The sequence below is a fragment of the Rhagoletis pomonella genome, unplaced genomic scaffold (genome assembly GCF_013731165.1).
Source record: "Rhagoletis pomonella isolate Grant_MI unplaced genomic scaffold, Rhpom_1.0 Rhpom_scaffold_02256, whole genome shotgun sequence".
NCBI lineage: Eukaryota > Metazoa > Arthropoda > Insecta > Diptera > Tephritidae > Rhagoletis > Rhagoletis pomonella.
The window spans coordinates 1-19,804 of record NW_023460810.1 but is presented as its reverse complement, the minus strand read 5'-3'; the positions used below and the strand labels follow the sequence as shown (position 1 = coordinate 19,804).

Sequence of the window (19,804 nt, the reverse complement as noted above, 5' to 3'; positions counted from 1 at the left end):
TGACCTATTCATGCCTATCGTAAGGGCAAATCATTCGATAGTGCTCTCCACGAAGTGTTCGGTACCATTGAAAGGTCACTGGAATAGAGGGAATATACCTTATCCAGCTTCTTAGATGTTGAGGGCGCTTTATGCCAACGTCAAAACGGAAGCAATTGGTAAGGTCCTTGCGTGGTTCGACTCGGTGCTGAAAAGCACAGTAATCAACTCAACTGTAAGCACAGGGCCCGCGATTATAAGAACAAGAAAAGGAAGTCCGCAGGGATGGGACTTATATCATCCCTTGCCAACAATTAGTGAGCTGATATGAACGGCATTGGGCAGTGTTTCCGACTAGACAAAACAAAATGGGCTAGAACTTAGCCCTTTTTAAACTGAACTTGTATTGTTCTCGAGGAATTTGCCTGAAGCTTGCCTCCGAGGCGAAATACTTAGGTATTATTATCCTTGACTCCAGACTCACGTAAAGAAAACAGCAAAAAACATGAAATTTTACTTGAAGCCACCGCAAGTATTCCTATCAGGCGCAAACTGTAAAAATACGCAGAGGCTAAGTGAACAAAATTGGGGAAGCACGTCCATTACCTCATGCCATCCTAGGATTTTATTAAGTCTTAAGATTTTCATTCATTTCAAACTAGGGAGGATCAGAAAAGCGGCCTACTGTCGGTAAATGATGGTGTTTTCATCTACTCCGATGGGTCAAAGATTAAAAAGGATAATCGGTTCGGGTCTGTACCTTCAGATAAGGTAATCATATCGCCTACCTACTGCAGCGTCTTTCAGGCGGATGTCTTGGCCATAGATATGGCGGTTCATCGTATACGGGATAATAAGTGTCTCGTCAGGTAACGTCACTATATTCGTTTACAGCCAGGCGGCATTGAAAACATTAGATTCTAAGGTTGTTAAGTCGAGAGTAGTTCCGAAACGTCGTGCATCGTTGGCTTCGCTGACCCACGTCGAAACCTCTCTGACGAAAACGAAATAGCCGATGAGATGGCTAGACAAGGCTCATAAATGCATATTAGCGAAGCGGATAACTCTCTGCCACCACCGATTTCTTTTCTGCTAAGAAAGAATGAAGAAAGATGTAACAAATTACCTTTGATTGAGACTCAACAAGAGTCGTACTGTAGAGTTATTGACACTAAGGGGGTCTGCAGTAAGGGCTGTTACCGGCGTCATCACAGGCCATCGTGCTATAGCACCACTGCAGACGTTGTCGGGTGGAGGAAGAGGAATCGATTCACCACGTCCATTTTAATTCCCGGTTCCACAAACAAGGCGTCACGCTTTCTCATTAGTTTGGGAAGATAGCGAGGGTGTAAATATCGGAGCTCCACAGCTTCATCCGAGATAATAAATGGTTTAACAAACACCAAACTGATAATATGGAATAAATTCCATTAGAAGGATGTACCTCCTCCTGGCACTTATAGAGGGTATTCACAAGCGGCAAGTCTGCATCCAAGTAGGAGTATGAGTCATCATTTTTACGTGCCTTTCTAACCCCACCTAACCTAGGTTGGCGTGGCTCTGCAACCAGACCATTTTATGAACCTTAGAGGTTGCCGAGAATATCTAAAAACAAAAACGCAGACTTGCCTGATTGGATAGTGGCATTTGACCAATCCCTATTTGCGATTATATCGTAATCGACAAATTATTATAACGTTATAATGAGAATGAGTTAAAAAAAAATTACCATTCTTGTCCAGTCAAAAAGCAAGCGATGAAAACTTTAATCCTACTTGGTATATTTCTCAGATGTTTCATAAAAATATGTAGGTAGCAGGTACAAATTCCATCTCTTAATGCTTCCCAAAAAGTGAAATGAAAAAAGAAAATATTAACAATTTTGCTATGGAATTTCAAAGGCTTGGCATTGCAGGCAAATTTTTTTTAGTTTTCTTTTTTACACACAATGACTTATTTATTTATATGCTGATGAGCAGAACAATGTCGAAATGTGATAAACTCATCAATGCTGTCGAAAGAAAAATGAGTAATTGCAATGAAGGCAGTAATGAAGGCAGCAAATCGGGTGAGAATTTTGTTTTCCATCTTTTTTGGGGATTGGTTAACATTTTTGCACAATACCTACAATTGATATTCGCGCATGCGCAATTAATGCAATTATCGTTGTGGTGTTTTTTTGTACTTCTAAAAGTCAAATTGAATTTCTGATCAATCATTTTCTACTTCTTTGCACCTCTTTGAAGCAAAAAATTAAACGCGCACTGTGACAAACGTCTATACACTGCTGTGTCGCAAATGTGTGCATATATACATACATATGTAGTATGTATGTACATCCCACCACCTACTCCGCCCGCTCGACCACACCTAAGTCTAATAAGTAAACATTTATTGGTTATTGGATGGATTTTTTGCTTATTTTTGCTTGAAACTTTTGCCTCTAACACCTTTTTTATGTAAGTACTTAATGTGATCTATGCAAATGCATAAGCGAACAGGGTGATTCAATCGTAACTTTAATTATATTTGAATATACAAGTAATGATATTTCTGATTTATCGTCAAAAATATCATTTAATTTAACGAAACTAAGTGCCATATCAAAATTGATTAATACATTAGTGATGGTATCGATAACAATACCGATCAAGATAGCGATAGAAGTACCGAGTATGAGTTAATAATGATGCTTACATAGCCAATTACATCGATAAATATTTCGATAAGTTTATCGATAATTATGTCTATAAATTTACTGATAACTATTTTTTATACATATTTATTGATAGTTATTTTGATCAAAATATCATTAGGGGTATCGATAAATTTATAACATCATTGTATATATCAATGTACTACTAAATTACATAAAGATCTCTAAGAGGTCCCTGCGGGCCTTGTCGACGATGACGATATCTCGGAATCGTTTTATAGGCTATTTGAATAGATTCTAGACATTCCATTTATATAAGTTACGAAGGCTGAGGCGGTAAGGTCGTACCTGATTAAAATAACGCATCATTAAAAATGTCATAGGGATCTAGGGACCTATATTAATATAAGTTTAATACTATATTATTACATTGGCTTACAACGCCAATCATTCCGATAAATATTTCGATAAAAATATCGTTTAATTTATCGAAAGTTATCAAATATGATGAATATATTAGTTACGATATCGATAGCAACGTCGATAAAAATATAGATAAAAGTATCGAGAGTTTTATTAAGTTAAGTGTAACGATGTATTATGGAAAAGTTAATGGATGAACATTCCGATAAACCCATCGATAAATATTTGGATAATAATAAAGTTTACTGTATCGAAAAGAAGTACGATATGAAAATTTTATAATATAGTAGCTACGTTTCCGATAACAGAGTCGATAAATATAGCGACAAACTATTTACCCATGGGCAAATATATCGATAAATAGTTCTATAAATTAATCGATAACTAGTGCATGCACAAATATGTAAACATGATTGTTTGTATATATCGAGCCTATCTAAGCAGCCGGCTCTGTCTCAGAAAACTTTTCAACAATGCCCTACTTCATAATTTGTTTGAAGAACGCCCTATCTCAGAATTTGGTTCAAAAAAGGACTGTCTCAACTGAAAATATATTGAAAATATGTTGAGATAGGCCATTTTCGGACTGAATTCGGAAATAGGGCGTTCTTGAAAAGTTTTTTTGAGATAGGGAGCTTTCGCACCGGCTGCTGAGATAGGTCGATCTTCTACTCAGCCGTCGATATGTAATATGCATTAAATCCTAGGCAAAGCAATCTGTGTTTTAAATTCAAATCAGATCATTTCGGAGTCTCCGACGTTCATTTAAATGTTTTATTAAATTTTTTTTCACCACCCTTTATCAGACATCAGACATTGCAACCCGTTTTCTTCCACTGTGCAAATATTTGTTCACGCTTAATTCTTAAATGGCTTTAAAGCCAAAGTTATTTAACGTAATTTTTCATCGTCTCTTAACTATTCTTCTTTTTTCTTCTTTTACTATTCCATATGTAGTTAGAAATATTTCGTTTTTAGACGTTAAATTGTCAGCTGTTATGAGGTGTGTACCAGCTCCGCTTGATAGTTTATGTTTCTGTTGTTGTTGTTGTTGTTGCAACTGTCAGCAGTCATTCGACTAATTTATGTGCCACAATATACGGTTAATGCATGCGTGCGAACTCCTGCGGTGTATTTCATGTTAATACTCGTATATCGCATACTTGCAACGCATTAGCCAAATTATACAACATATTTTATGACACCTTTAAAAATGTCATGGCATATTTGTTGCGAGAATTTATGCAAGCATACACATGTGTCTTTATGCATACACATTCTGGTTTACTCAGGCTTGGAAGTATTTATACGTTGGTTAAGAAATTGCGATTTGAGAGTCAACAAGTAGTGATTAGAAGAAAAAAGGTACATTTTCATTCGTTAAGAGTGTGCAATAGCTTAGCATAGTGGATATAATCTGAGCTCTATAAATTAGTTTCTCGCTATTTCTCATTGCGTTTACGAAGAATATTCGCTTAGATAGCCTTTCAAAAAATTAATAGGCGGGTTGGCCACACAAGGAACTCTTTTAAAAAAGCACCTTCTAAGAATACAATACCATTCAAAACATTGAAGGACTTTTCTGGAAATAAGTAAGACAAGTAGTGAAAGTGGCATTTATTTAAAATGTCAACTTTCCGCACATATCTTCTATTAATGTTAGCACTTTCAGTACCTAGATTTCGATCCGTGAACGGATGTTACAATTCGAGCCCTGTTTAAGCCGTCGCAAACTTCAACCGTTGTTCGTCCCAGGAGCAACACACCTTATGCTGTGTTTGTGAGAGTACACTCCAACCGAACTCCACTTCGTTTAAGCGTAATACAAGTAGGGATGGAACTACCTCAAGTCGTGTACAGCCTTTAGGTCACACACGCTTTGTGATCCCATGTTACTCAAGTCAAACGGTAATCACAGCTTCTACAATGAACCCCGCGCAGTGCCCTCTTAGCACCCAAGCAGCCTTCCCGTCTCAACGGAGCTAACCAAAGAGACGAATTTGCACAGCTACTCAACTTTGTTTAGTTGCACAGAATACAATATGCTCTAATAAGATCACAAGCGAGATAATGGTAGTTGCCTAACGTACACTGCACTCTATATCTTACAGTACCGAACGACATAGACCGCAGGGATGCCATATCTACTAGGATGTCCGGTCAGGTAAAGTCGAGTCCGAAATATTCAGTGGTTTCACAGCCCTGTCATCTGCTTACCGGCAGGATAAATGTATGTACGTGCTCTCCTCAGCGCTGAAATCGACATGGTAGTGAGTGACCTGGACGCGCTAGACGATATTTTGTGTTATGGGTAATTGCAGAAGCTCGCAACTGGCGTATTGGACGCTGTCGTTAGCATCGATCTTCTAGCCATAGTATTATTTCCTCATAAACCAGCTGACTTTGCTACCAAGGATCATCGCGCTATACATATGTATATCAACTTCAACAAAGCTGATTGTCACGGCTTCGCGGAAGTTAGCTGACGCTTAACATCACAAACTACCAGGTGTCTCGTCCTAATGGCGTTGGATCAGTCAAAAGCGTTTGACACCGTCTGCATCTCTCTCCCGCAGGCAATAAAAAGGTGGACTTCAGTAGTCAGCAACATTTCGAAATCAAACCTCGAAACCTAGAAAATTTAAACAGGGTGTGGTGGTTTCCACGATTCCCTTTAATATCTATATATCGAAGTTCCCCTACCCAGCCCCTTGAAGCAGTTTCCACAATCTCATACGCTAATTATTGCTCGATATTGGGATCCAAAGTAAAGCGCTCTCCGATGATTTGACTTCATCAACGCGAGAGGCCTTTCCTCCCCCTCACTCGCCCCCACGAAATTTTCGGCGACCATTTTACCACTGTTTAAGCGACTTACAACACCTGGTGCCTAGAGGTATGCTACACCTTCATTCATTTACATACATACATATCTGCAAGAAAATGTGCATATGATAATAATTCTGGCACCACAAACCAATTAACATTCGGCCACCTTCACTACCTCCGACCCTGTGAATGTCATCATCGGAATTCAATCACCATCAGTTGCAGAAGAACACCTTCAGCTGCCTTAGGATCCACGCTGCTCTGGCACAATTACGGTCTGATTACTGCAGCAGGTTAAACTCCTTTTTACCCATGCTAGACCCCACAGTATATGCTGCATGTGAAGGTTCCCCCCACGACCTTTGCCTTTGGTCCGACCACAACGAAGCAGCACGTTTCACGCACCTAGCGTTAATTAAACTTGACGACAGCGATTGTAGGATTAAGCAACAACTTCACCTGATTAAAAACCAGTCTACCCGTATTTATAAATTATTTTTGTAAGAATAGATAACTAAGCGTCGTTCTTCAGAAATCGCTCCATCAACATTAACCCTTAAAGATAGCAAAACACTTTCAACTAAACTCACCTGCTGCTTAAAACGCTTGCTGGCGCTTCTCTTCAACGTATTGCAATTCGCATTTCTCGCCGCGCGATCCACCTCATCGTCTGCAGCAGCAACGCCTATACCTTGAGGCGGCATGCAGCGCTTACTCAGCTCCACCAGCTCCGAAACAGGTTGTACCTGCCCCGAAAAATAAAACAAGTTTAAGAAATATGTTTTTTTTTTTGTAATTTTCCAAACCCACTCACCTCCACAGTAACCGAATCGCCGCTGTTGCGTATCATCTCGATGATCACCTCACGCGACAACTCACTCACCGGCGTACCGTTCACTTTGAGCAAACGATCGCCAGGCAGCAGTCCAGTCGCACCACCACCCGCACCCGGCTCAGCGAATATGACCGGCTTGAATGTGGGTGCGGTCAGCGATTCGGCGCGATCCAAACAAATCGCTTTGCGTAAACTAAACCCAAAATCATTGCGTGGCGACTTCTGGCGCCTAATAACGAGCTCACGCGCCGGCGGCAGTTGCACCAACTTAATCGGTGGCAATGGCAATTGCACATCCTCGAATGCGTGTACACGCGACCACCGATCGATGCCTTGCGATTCGCCAATAGGACTCAGCGAAAATGGTGGCGTGGCAAAGGAAGAATTTGTCGTATCTGTGAGACTGTCTGCGCTGGGTGATGGCGAGGTCATAACACGCAGATTGCCACTATGATGCTGGGGCAGTTGTGGTGCATAGCGCGCTGTTGTGGGTAGGGTCATGGCGCGTTGTATGCCCACGTTGCCACCTTCGTCGCTGCGCAGACTCTCGACGGAGGTGAAGGCGGTGCCGCCGCTGGTGTGTGGATTAACGCCGCCTGCACTACCGGCGCCACCGACTACACCACCCATGCTACTGCGTCCGGTAGCGGCACCACTAATGCTATTGCTGCGACTACCTTCGAAGGGCAATTCATTTTGCATTGTGTTGCGCATTACAAGCAGTTGTGCCTCGGGCGATGCGATCGTTATCTCTTCGTGTACGTTGGATATGTTGCTGCGTGAGCCCTTCAGTATGCCACGTTTTGGAGGTTTAGGCGGTACGGGAGGCAGTGAACGATGCTGTAATGGAAGAACATACAAATGTGGTTAGTTTGAATTTCGTTTTGAGGTAGAGAGATATAAATGCATTATACATAGATGAAATGTTTTGGAAGCTTTGCAAAGGATGCTGTGGTATACGCCAAACTGAACTAGGCGCAAGTGAATATATGGAGATGCTATTAATTTAGTCTTACGCATAGAGAAAAAGGCTTGTTGAAATGTCCTGAGGCTACCAAACCTGACCGCACAAAATGTGGAGCCATCTGAGTATCTTAAAACTATTCATAAAAGATTCCATTGTCTAATTAACAAGCATAACCCAGATGATAATTTAGGTATTCTAAAAGACCTTTCCAAAAGAAAGTAGTAGGAATTTAGAAGGGCTTTCAACTCCTGAAATTACCGAAGTTATCCTTTATTAAGTCCTACTAGGTTATAATTCATAATAAAAGCTTTTGTAAAGCGGTAAAAACAATGATCAGCGATGGGCTTTAACAACGAAAGGGCTAATACTCTCGCAAAGTACGCGGACCAACGGAGCCCTTATGGACCTCAGCCTTCCTGTGGTCTATCCAAGGGATAAACGGAGGAGTTTCTACAAAGATGAGAAGACTTTCAGGTTTTAGTCTACTGGTGTGTGTCAAAAGATAAGAGGCGATCCAAGAGATTTATATGTCACGCTCGTATTATTTCTGAACGATTGCTTGATATTAGGCGGGAGTATCAAGGAACTATCTCTGGGTGTCTGATAAGGGACTGTCAGCTTAGGGACCACTTTTGTATAATGTTACTTTTGAAGAGAACAACTTCAGTTTTTGTGGGCCGTTGTAGGAAACCTCAGATTACTATGTGAAACTCCAATTATAAGTAGTATTATTAGATTTATACACCTTGGGGAAAGATTATCGCCTACAACCACAATCCGTAGCTTGACACTCTCCAACGTACTTAACAGCAATAATAAATAAGAGAGAGCTTCCTTGAGAATAAATATTTACTATAGGATAGATGTTGGTTTGTTTGCGATGATCGCCTCCATAAGGCATGAAAGCAGGAAGCTCTTTAATATGGCGATAAGGGGACGGATCGTGCACACCTACAAGGAAGCCTTAAGAAATTTCAACCGAGCTATGAAAAGTGCTTAGAGGACCTCATAGAAATTTCTGTAATAATATTGAGAAACATTTGGAAGCCAACCGGTCTTATCAAAGGGTAGTTTTTCTCCCAGTTACATCCAGTAGCGTAACGGCTAGCGAACTTCATATCGAGACGAAATGCTAGAAGTTGCATGTAGATACTCACTTCGCTGACTGTATTGCTGTAACCCGGGTCCGCTCTAGGGCCATGTACGGCGGGTGAGGCTATCATAACCCACAAGAGCTGCAAGAAGGATCTGACATATTATGTCCTAACTTAGGGTAAATATCAAGCGCATGGACATTCGCGAAGGTCGTCTTCATACCAAAGGCAGGCCAGTTACCCTCATGAGAAGCCTAACGATTTTAGACCGATCAGCCTTTCCTCTTTGCTCCTGAAAGTCCTCGAAAGTGTACTAATGGTAAAACACCCTACAATCTTGCCCTAACTGTAACTGCTAAATACCCACAAGTACTGAGTGAACTGCCTGTTAAACGGCTCTAGGTAAGAAATGGGGTCTTAAACACCACATTGTGCACTGGATTTATACAGCAGTCGTACATTCTACGACGTCACAGACTGGTGGACATCACTGGATAAATCGTTCGCTAATTCTAAACTTACTACGGTTCAAAGAGCCGCTTGCAGGCTAAACACAGGAGCGCTGCCATCTAAGGCTACTAAAGCCCTGGTAACACTACTAAACGTTGTGCCCTTTTTGAGAAGCTTCAGGCAAGCAGCAATGCAGTAATATTAAGTGCAATGTCAAAAAGGAAAGACACCAAATTCGACCACACTATTGTTCTTACCAACTACACCGACACTTTTAGACTGCACTACACCGCCTCTCTAGCTCGAGAGCAAGTTCTCCACTCGTATCCATTCGAGGAAGGATAGGGATTCGATTCGGTCTGGGGCTTCCAGAATAAACCTACAACCGTCTAAACGAATGGCTCTAAACTGAATCTAAAAGTGGCATAAACTCGAAGGACCTCTCTCACCGGATCACTGTTTTAGACTGCCAGACTACTGCAGCGTATTGTAAGCAGAGTTCGCGGCCATAAAAGGGGCTGTACTTTGGCTCTTCGGAACTTCTCTCAATCCGTCTTTAGTAGCCATATACTCCGATATCCAGGCAACTGGATTGCAGTGGAACATCGTCAAAAATTGCGATAGAATGTAAGAAAGTGCTCAACGAGGTAACTTCAAAGTCTAGTATTCACGTTGTGTGGATGTCAGGAACCAACTTGCCTGAAGTCAACTCTTCTCACAATGCGGACATACCGCTATCCACCATCAAGACCTGGCTTAAAACAAACTGCGTCGAGAAGGCAAATAAAGGATGTTCGGAAAAACCCATGCGTGGGACGACTCGACAAATCTGGCACAGCTTCGACAAGATTAGATCCGACGCACTCATTCGATTAGAAGGCCCCTAAGGCAAGTGACCGGTATTATAACGCGCCAAGGCTTGATGGATGGGCCTGGCAGCAAATGACTTCCGCCAAATCCGCAGCGGCAAGGAAGAAATTGAGAATGTGCAATACTATCTCTGTCACTGCCCTATCCTGGATCTCCGAGTACAGTATTTCCGGGACGATGGTTGACGAATGTGATGATTAACTATTGATGAATGCCGTTTAAGGCGCGTCTAAAGTGCATAACTGATAACTAGGCTCTGAAAAGTATGTACTGTGGACTAGGTTGTTCGATTATTCGCCTTTTTTCCAAAACCGGCTTTCAAGTTAATCGAAATATTGAAATTTTAACAAAAAAAAAAAATTGTTACTTTTTTTGAAATCAGAAAAACCCGGACAAACCGGTTTTATTTCACATAGATTTCATGCAGCGAAAATGCTTATGTTGGTGTGGAGTCATACAAAAATTACAATAAAGCTATTAACATTAAAGATAGCTTTTATTTAGAAAAGAGCAAGGTAAAACAAGTTCAAAAATTTTTTTAGATCAAAAGTAAAACAAATAATAACACTGGTCTACAAATTTCAACTTTTTTTCTGCGAATAAGACGGGACCTGGTGTTTCTGAACGGATTTTTCGTGCTGAACACGAATCCGGGGTCAAAAATGTCCCATCACGTCACGTTTTCGAGAAAAAAGGGGTTGAAACCCCTAAAAACAGCGTTTTTGGCCATTTTCGAGAAATTATAGAGCTGAACCCTGACGTGGTACAAATTTTGCATATATCAGAAATTAAAGGCTAAACCGTGCCCTTTCGAATGAGCCCTATGCCGAATTGATCGCGTGCACCCTTAAAGCAGGGGGTGTATTTGTGTTTAGGGGTGCAGGAAAAATTGATCACAGAAAGAATTTAATCTTAAACGATCATAGAAAATTAATAATGCCAAGGTTTTAACTATATTAAAAGTCACTGATTACGAATCTGCAGTTAGATTTTAAAAATTTAAGATGACGGGTCGAATATGGTGGATATAAAAATTGGACTCCCAGACACAAATACACCCCCTGATCTAAGGGTGCATGCGATTAATTCGGCATAGGGCTCATTCGAAAGGGCACGATTTAGCCTTTAATTTCTGACATATACAAAGTTTGTAGCACGTCAGGGTTCAGCTCTACAATTTTTCAAAAATGGCCAAAAACGCTGTTTTTAGGGGTTTCAACCCCTTTTTTCTCGAAAACGTGACGTGATGGGAAGTTTTGGACCCCAGATTCGTGTTCAGCACGAAAAATCCGTTCGGAAACACCAGGTCCCGTCTTATTCGCAAAACCCTTGTAGACCAGTGTAATCAGTGGAAAACGCACGTTTGGTCTTATTTTAACATTTCTTACTTTATTGCATTTTTTCTCACTTTTCGGATATGAGTAGTGCTCTTGCCGAAGTATCCGAGTGCTTAGATGTACCTGCTGGTACTCGGGAGGTCCATAGGTCAATTTCTGGTCCCAGCAACATCAAAAAAAAAGCAAACCTCCGAGTGTACTTCTTCGGAGCTGGAGTGTGTAGATATCTCAATTTAGGGGTTTCCCTTATACCGGAAAGCCCTGAAAGCTTCGAAAGAACTCAAAAATTTTATTCAGAAGTCAAGCTTTGTATGAAATGAAAAAACCGGTTTGTTCGATAAAAAAAATCCGGTTCATTCGATTTTCAGAAATCAACATTTCAAAAACACCGTCTATAGACATAAAAAAAACCCGGTGGAAACCGGTTTGGAAAACCCGAATTATTCACCCTACTGTGGACAAAGTGTCTGTCAATACTAAGTTGGCTTAGTACTAAATCGCTCAAAGGCCTGCTTCCAGAAAAGCCGTAAACACACTGTCAATATTTCTAGCTAGGATACATAAGACAGATTTGCTTAATCTCTCCAAATAAATCGCAATCACAACGAGTGTAGTTAGATAGAACACAAAAGCTTCCGCTAAATCACTTCATCAGTACTCGACTCCTATTATATTTACCTTTCCGTTCCCACTCGCTGTGCTCCCCGTCGCCGACAACAAGGAATGTAATACACCCGCAGCAGCTCCTCCAGCACCTGCAGCAGCCGCACCAGCGCCATTATAACGACTCTCAATGGTGGTCGTCACAGATGCGACAATTTCTTCATTGCCGCGATCCAATTCATAAATGCTATCACCTTCGCCACTAACTTCGGCGCTCAACGCCGCACGGTCGATATCCAGCTGGGCAAAAAACTCCGCACTATAATCAGCTGTAATGCCGCTAGGCAATTTCTCTTTCTCTTTGCGACGACCGCGAATTTTTAGCGAACGGCGTACCTGCGAAAGGGCGTCACATCAAAGAGACATAAAACGGAAATAATTTTATTTTTCAAAGTTGGAAATTACATATCTACTAAGTAGATACACCTACAGACATACCTCGTCTAGACGCAGCAGCTCCTCAGTGCTCATGCTGCCCGAAAGCAGACCTGCATTTTTAGCCTCTTTACGCAATTTCTTCTCACGTTTGCGACGCTCTTTCTCTTCGTCGCCACCGCCGCTGCTGCCACCACTCACCGAGGATACGCCCTTTTTCATGAAATTGAACATCTTATGGTTGTTGTTTTTGTTGTGATTGCTCTTGCTCCACTATGGATAGTGTGTTAGTTATTGCTATTTGCTATTGAGGAAGTGCAAAAGTATGTGGAAAGAGTTGCATGTGACGCAACGATTCGCTAGCTACTCGTCGTTGTTGCTGATTTTGTTAGTGTCGCTCGTGCCGCTTAGTTGGGCACAACCGGCGAGCTCAGCTGCTGGACGCCACACATGCGAAGGGCAATCAATAGTGCTGTTGGTTGACCCTTGCTGGCCGGTGCGAACTAAATGCGAACACGAAGGTCGTCAGCTGCTATGCGCTGCGCCGCTAATGTGTGCGGGGGATGCGCGTTGCGGCGCAGTGCGGCGCTGTGCGGTGTTTGTGAGGGTGGCAGGGGATGCTTTCACGCGATTTTTACTACAATTCCAGGTAAAATTTTCAAACAGCAGCCGCCTTCCTTTTTTTAGAGCACCGCTTCCGCTTTTGGTTTCACAGTTTAAGCACCGACGACTGCAAGAGAGGGGAGAAAACAAACAAACAAAAATTGTTAATTAGAGGCGTGGCTAATTTATGTTGTACATAAATGTTTATTTCTGTTAGATATATTTATCACCAATTCTTTATCACTAATCAATTGAGAAGAAGTAGAGCTGTCTGACCGACCAGACAGTGAAATTGCATCTGTGCAGCGCTACAACTCTCGCTGTTGCCGCTCGACTTGAATTGACTCGACTCGCTCGACACCACACATCACACAAACGTCAACTGGAAACAAGCGGTCACAAAAAAAAAACACAACACTAATACAACCCTCGGTGGCAAAGATGCCACATACCGCACGAGTGTAACTGATACAATTTCACTTTTACACTTTATATTTTTTTTTTTGCATTTGCATTTGCAATGCAATTTTCCACATTAAATCAGCTACTTGGTGCATCTATGAATGAATGAATGAATGAGTTATGATTACCCATTATTGTGTTATTGCATTATTTATGCGCGCAGCGTTGTGATTTTTTCGCATGCCACATAGCACAGAGCAAAGGCTTGCAAATTTTCTTTGATATCCATTCATGCAACGACTGCAACTGATGTACATAGAACGAACGCAACTAATTCGATTTGTAGTGCAAGTTTTCCGGCAAGGCAAAGTGAAGTGAAAAATTTAATAAAGCAACGTAAAAAGGAAAAACAAAAGCAAATTGTGAATGCCATGCAAAACGCAAACGAGCAACGGCGAGCAGCGAAGAATGGCTGGCGGCTGTGGGCTGTTGGCTGGTGGCTGGCGTGTGTGAGATGGTGCGAACCCAAACTCCGGTTTTCCACCCACGAAAAACACTCGTCACAATGGAGGTATAGCACCAGCACAAATCGAAAGACAGCAGCGCAAATAAACGCTGGCCCTGTAGGAAAATAGTTTAAATCTTAACAGATCTGCTGCCTCAATGCCTGAAAGGACAACAGCTGGCAGCAACTCGCATCCTTACTTTGAGACAGTGATGGGTGAAATGCATTAACATAGTTTATTGCAGTAAACACCAAAGGAGCATTACAAATGTAGTGCGAAGAAGGTCCGAAAGATGCCGAAAAGTCCCCGAAATACTGAAAATCCCTGAAAAACGAGAAATAATCCCAATTAGTCCAAAAAGGTAAAACAAGGGCGGCGGAGTTCCGAAAAATTCTGGAAAATCCCGAAAAGTGAGAAACAACTTTGTTCTCCCCAAAATAACGAAAATCCTTTAAAATCCAGAAATAATCCCGAAAAGTCGGGAAATGTAAGACACGAAGAATATTTCGAAATTATCACGAAAAATCCCCAAAATAGTGAAAATTTATTAAAATAATAACCTAAAACCGACGGAGTCCCGAAAAGTTCTGAAAAAAACACGAAGAATCCCGAAGAGTTCAGAGGAAGTTCTAAAAAAAGTTCTGAAAATACCGAAAAAAACCAGAAATTATCCCGAAAATCCCGAAAGTCCCACCAAAATACCGAAAATTTTTCAAAACCATATATAATCCCGGAAATTCCAGGGAAATTAAACGCGAAGAATTCCAAAAATCCCAAGATTATTCCGAAAGGTTTCAAAAATTTACAAAATACCAAAAAAAAAAAATATTTAAAATACAGAAATAGTCCCGAAATGCGGCCGACGGTTCCGTAAAATCCGGGAAATCGCAAAAAGTAAAACACAAAGCCCCCGAAAAGTTCAGAAGACGTTCTCAAAAAGTACTAAAAATAGCGAAAAGGCTCGAAAATCCAGAAATAACCCCCAAAAGTTTCCCCAAAGTATAGAAAATTCTTGAAACCCGAAAGGTCTCGTAATAGACCAAAACGTAAAACACGAAGACGAATAACGAAATAATCTTGAAATGTCCCGAAAGCTCCGCGCAAGTTTCAACCAAACTCATTTTGAGTTCAAATTGAATGGTACTGAAATTCACTCGTGATCGAATTGCAGAACCTGCCGGAAATGTTGCGAAAATCCAGAAGCAAAATCGAAAAACATAAAGAATCCCGAAAAGTTCAGAAGAAGTTCTGAAAAAGTACCGAATATCTCGAAAATTTTTGAATATCCAGAAACAATCCCGGAAAGTCGCGAAATATCCCATAAAGTACCACACGAAGAACCCCAAAATGTCCAGAAAACACCGAAAAGTCCAGAAAATACCAAAATAATCACCTAAGCCTGTCTAATTTGCACTAGATGAGGAGTGGGTAGCATGGGCGTAGCCAGGTAGGGGCAGGGTGGTGCTCGCGCCCCCCCCCCCCCCCCCTAACTTTCGAATTTTCCTGAAGCGCACCACTGCGTCCCTCAAACAAGGACATCATACAATAAATTTCGCTTATGGTATCATAATAAATGGCTTCATCACCCTCGACGAGTGGCCTTAGCGATAGTCCATGAACCCTTCTTTGTCGCTTGCTTGACGTCCGGCTTGCAGGAAACCAGCTTGACTCCAGACCCACAAACTTCTTTTGCTTTCCGCTGTTCTCTAAAATAACTTCCAAACGTCAGCGCTAATCGAAGATATTCTAATGCAATAGAAGTCCTATTGTTTATTTATAAGGGCTTGCCTACTAGACTTCCTGACTAACTCATGGACCTCCACGCTGAATTTGCTTAAGGAAACCAGCCAAATGCTTAGCCATAAAGTTTTCTGTAATGTTATTGCGAACTGGTTATGAAATAAGGTTTCTTTCAAAACGTTTAATTCTAAATCTTATACCAGGTGAACATTCTTTCAGGGGAAGCGTGTGGAGAAAAAAATTTACTAAACTGAAACTATCAGTCGCAACGACTTGCTCGAAGTACATTTTCCAGATTTGATTTTGAAAAGCTGCGGTGGTGAGTTTTCGTTAACACGAGAATCCTAGCTAGAAGATCGATCTGACATTACATTTGATCGGACCCCATCTTTGATAGAGTCCAGCATAGGAAACAGTGGATAGTTGAGTTTTTAAAATGTTCAAAACTGCACATAGGAAGGAAATATTTCCAACATGGGTAGTCGGCCTGAGATCTTCAGAAACTATGCGACTAGCCAGAGCCTGCAAGCAATGATCTAAGCCGTCATCAAGCCGATGTGGCCTGCAGCTCCTAACTTTAAAAACGGACTGTAATCGATAATCTCAAAAGCAACAAACGTTGAGCTCTACAATAGGTATAGTCAATACCACCGTATTAATCCCAACAACTCCACGCGCACTCGGCAAATGCTGGACCCATGCAGTAGTATCCGGGAATCTACCATTAAACGCAACGTACCCTCTTAAAGCTCAAAGTTCCTACAGGGTGGTTAAATATACGAGCATTCCTGTGTATACATTGCGAAAAATCAGCACGCACTGATGAGGATGTCAAACAATGGGTGGAAAATATGTACCACCAAACAGGTCAACCAGCTCATCAGCGCAGCTCATGCACACACACATCTAGATGCATAAAATACATACAAATTTAATACAGACGTATCAGCGCATGGGTCGGTCTTTCGGTCGTCGCTATCACCGGCATACAAGGCGCCCCACAAGCCCACAGTTGCTGTGCCATAGACAACAAGACACCAACCAGCCACGCAGAGCCAAACAAATGGAAATTTATGGGAAATGGCAAAAAAAAAAGCGTTAGCCATTTACACAGCCAGCGATTGCAGCAGCATTGGGGAAAAGAAAATTAGAAAAAAGATAAAAGAGATACGAAGAAAAGTCAAATGAAAGCAATAACATCAATGAACAAAATCGAAAAGCAAACAACGACATCAAAGCTAAAATGAAGAATAAGAAATTAAATGAGCAAACATCCACGGCAGCCGTGATGAGTCCGGAACTAACTGAACTTTGTGTGAAGATTACGTTTTACAAGAATAGACCTCAGAGCACGCGCCCTCCCCTAAAGAAAATCACACACGGCGACATATACAAATGGGGAATGAGGAGGTTGCCGCTTGGTTGAAAAGATTTTCACATTCATAAATAGCTTTGAATTTTTGTGCATGAAAAGTACGAAAAAAAATCTATAAAGGAATAGTCGGCTGTATAGGCACAAATTTGGTAAAGAACCTGTTTCAAAGGATTCAGAGTATCGGAATCAATTATCTTGGAGAGCTGCATCCGTGGTCGAATGATTACTCGTTTCGACTCGAATGAAATATAATGGAAGCTGTTTTCTCGCAAAAAAAAGTGTTTGAAGTAGCGTAGAAGTCTTTAAAGTATCCCGATTCTCCAGCGAATCCCAGCAGATCCGCCAATGGAGTTTTCCTAAGCTGTGGTAGGCTCTTGAGGAAGTGGTCCCCTAGACATTTCGGTCGTTTTCTGCGGAGTGCAGCGCACTCACAAAGGAAGTGTTAGACGTATGATACCTCCTGTTTATCCGTGCAGCTTCTACGGAAATCCGAACCTCGCGGCCATGTGGCCAATGGCCCAGTATGCTGTTCCTATGCCTAGGAGAGGCCTAACGTATAACTCCGTATTCTTGGATATTTTTCCATCTGCTGTTGGTGACAACTCTGGTCACTGTCTCAACCTCCGAAGACCGGAATCGCCAGGGAGGTTTTACAATCTGGACCGTTTCACCTAATGCTATATCAGATCACTTTCAGGCACACTCGTGCTCTTCCTCATTTCCCGGAAGACCACTATGTTCCGGGGCCTAGTAAAGTTTGGTTATCTGTGCTTCTCTCTGAGATCTTCAGCATTCCTTGACGTATATTGAATGTGTCGTTGCCGAACGTAAGGCTTTGATGGCAGCTTGACTGCCAACAACGAAGCCAAGTTTAGATGGAGCTAGGTCAATCATGCTAACCAGCTTTGCCGCTATGTCAATTGCATATACCTTAGCCTGGAAAGCGCTCCAGAGATCTGGTAGTCTATAGGATTCTATCATAGATAATTCCTGGGAGAACACACCAGATCCTATCCTTATGTCCATTTTGGAGCCATCCGTGAAAATGGGAATTTCGTCGTCGTTTATTTGTAAAGATTTGTCGCAAGATGTGTACATTTTGGCAACCACAGAGTGGTGTTTTCTAGAAATTTTTACTCAAAATGAGTTCAGCTTAATTCAAAAAAATCTAAACTACCCCACTTTAAGCTAAGAAGGAATTTTTGGTTCTTCTTTCGGAAAGTTCAGCCATCGAGAGAACACCTCCGCAAAAGGAAAGAGGCTGATTGACTACACTGCTGCATAGAACTTCGTGCTTAGCGGTACCAGACACCAGCATCGAAGCATACACAAAGGCACTTGATAACCCTCTCGCTTTTTTTTTGGCATTACCACCCACCAAGAAGCATCGGATATGTCGAACAGAAGCCGGGTTGCTGCTGCAGACAAAAACGCAACATACAAAGAAGAGATGTATAGTCAAGAAGAAACGAGACGCCAAAAGATGTGAAGGCGAAGAACTTGAGATGCTGACAGGCAGGAGTTAAATGCAAAAATTTCCAGAAAATAAGGCAGCAATTAAATGGTTTCAAGAAGGAGGCTAATAACTACAAATACGAAGATAGAAATCTGGTAATAGAAGCCCAGAGTGCACTTGAGATTGGAGGAAATACTTCTCAATGCTTTTGTATGGCGACAGCGGTTGCGCGTTTGGTTAAGAAGAAGAATCCAGCGTAGTGTTTGTGCCGAAGACCTGGGTTCACCAAAAGCCTGGACTCAAGGAAGGGCCCTGTTCTGGGAAGGCTAATTTATTCAAAATTGATGTTTGCAATAATTCTTTGGCAAGAAATACGTTTATGATAAAATTTTGGAAAATAGGCGTGGCACCGCCCACTTATGACCACATACATATGTGTATCTCGGTATCCGTTTGACCAATTTGTACCAAACTCGGTGCGATTGAAAATTATTGAAATCGGACTAAAACTGCGCCCACTTTTAATATAACGGTTAATTTTAGAAATGCATAAAACTTCGATATTTCGAAATTTAAGGACGCTAATTTACTTAAAGTTGATACTAACAAGAATCCCATACAAATACGTAACACTATTATGAAATTTTGGAAAATAGGCAAGATACCGCCTACATATAACTATATAAGTTTATGGAAGATGTTTGAAATAGGAGTACAATCACCCCTGCTTACCATATAATTAAAGAGTTTATGAAAAAATATTCAGGTACGAAAACGTGATGTAATAAGGTGTAGGATCAAAACCCATCATTCTTTTTTGAATATTAGCTAGTCGTTTTTTTTATGTCTCTAAGTCCATTACAGACTAATTTCAGCCCACTGTGCGTCGGTAGAAGATTTTGGCCGACCTCTACGGAGAAATGTCCAGTTTGGAATCTTTGATACCACTTACAAATGGTCTTAAGACATGATGCATTCGGGGCATATGCAGGTTGGAATTCATTGAAAATTGCCAAAGGCTTCAGTTGACGTTGAAAGTTGTAAGGAATTCCATGACGAAATTCCTCCTCCGCTGGAATTTCTATCCTTTCTTTCTGATTTATCTAAAATTTAGAATGAAACTTCGTAAGATTACAGGAAAACATGTATTATTTTTAGATATTTCAAAACCACTTAAAACATCATCAATTTGCCGAACTTTTGTTAGACCCTCTTATCTGCACGCGTGTTGAAAAACTAGCGCA

The 19,804-nt window shown here is 41.3% G+C and overlaps 1 protein-coding gene across 1 annotated transcript; it reads right to left on the bottom strand.

The window, feature by feature from the left end:
- Window positions 1-492: 492 nt before the first annotated feature.
- Window positions 493-13,241, bottom strand: LOC118753241. Its single transcript, XM_036488118.1, has 5 exons — window positions 12,542-13,241; window positions 12,119-12,439; window positions 6,702-7,562; window positions 6,478-6,633; window positions 493-531 (listed from the first exon to the last, which is right to left on the bottom strand). Exons 1-5 carry the CDS (start codon window positions 12,710-12,712, stop codon window positions 493-495), a joined length of 1,548 nt encoding a protein of 515 aa, XP_036344011.1. The 5' UTR covers window positions 12,713-13,241.
- Between the last annotated feature and the right edge of the window lie 6,563 nt (window positions 13,242-19,804).

Bases quoted from the DNA above. Each gene is read 5' to 3' on its own strand.
- LOC118753241 (XM_036488118.1), bottom strand. From the start codon at position 12,712: ATGTTCAATTTCATGAAAAAGGGCGTATCCTCGGTGAGTGGTGGCAGC. The intron at 12,440-12,541 runs GTATGTCTGTAG...GCCCTTTCGCAG, and splicing joins AGCTGCTGCGTCTAGACGAG to GTACGCCGTTCGCTAAAAAT. The intron at 532-6,477 runs GTGAGTTTAGTT...GTATTTTTACAG, and splicing joins GCAAGCGTTTTAAGCAGCAG to TTTGCGCCTGATAGGAATAC.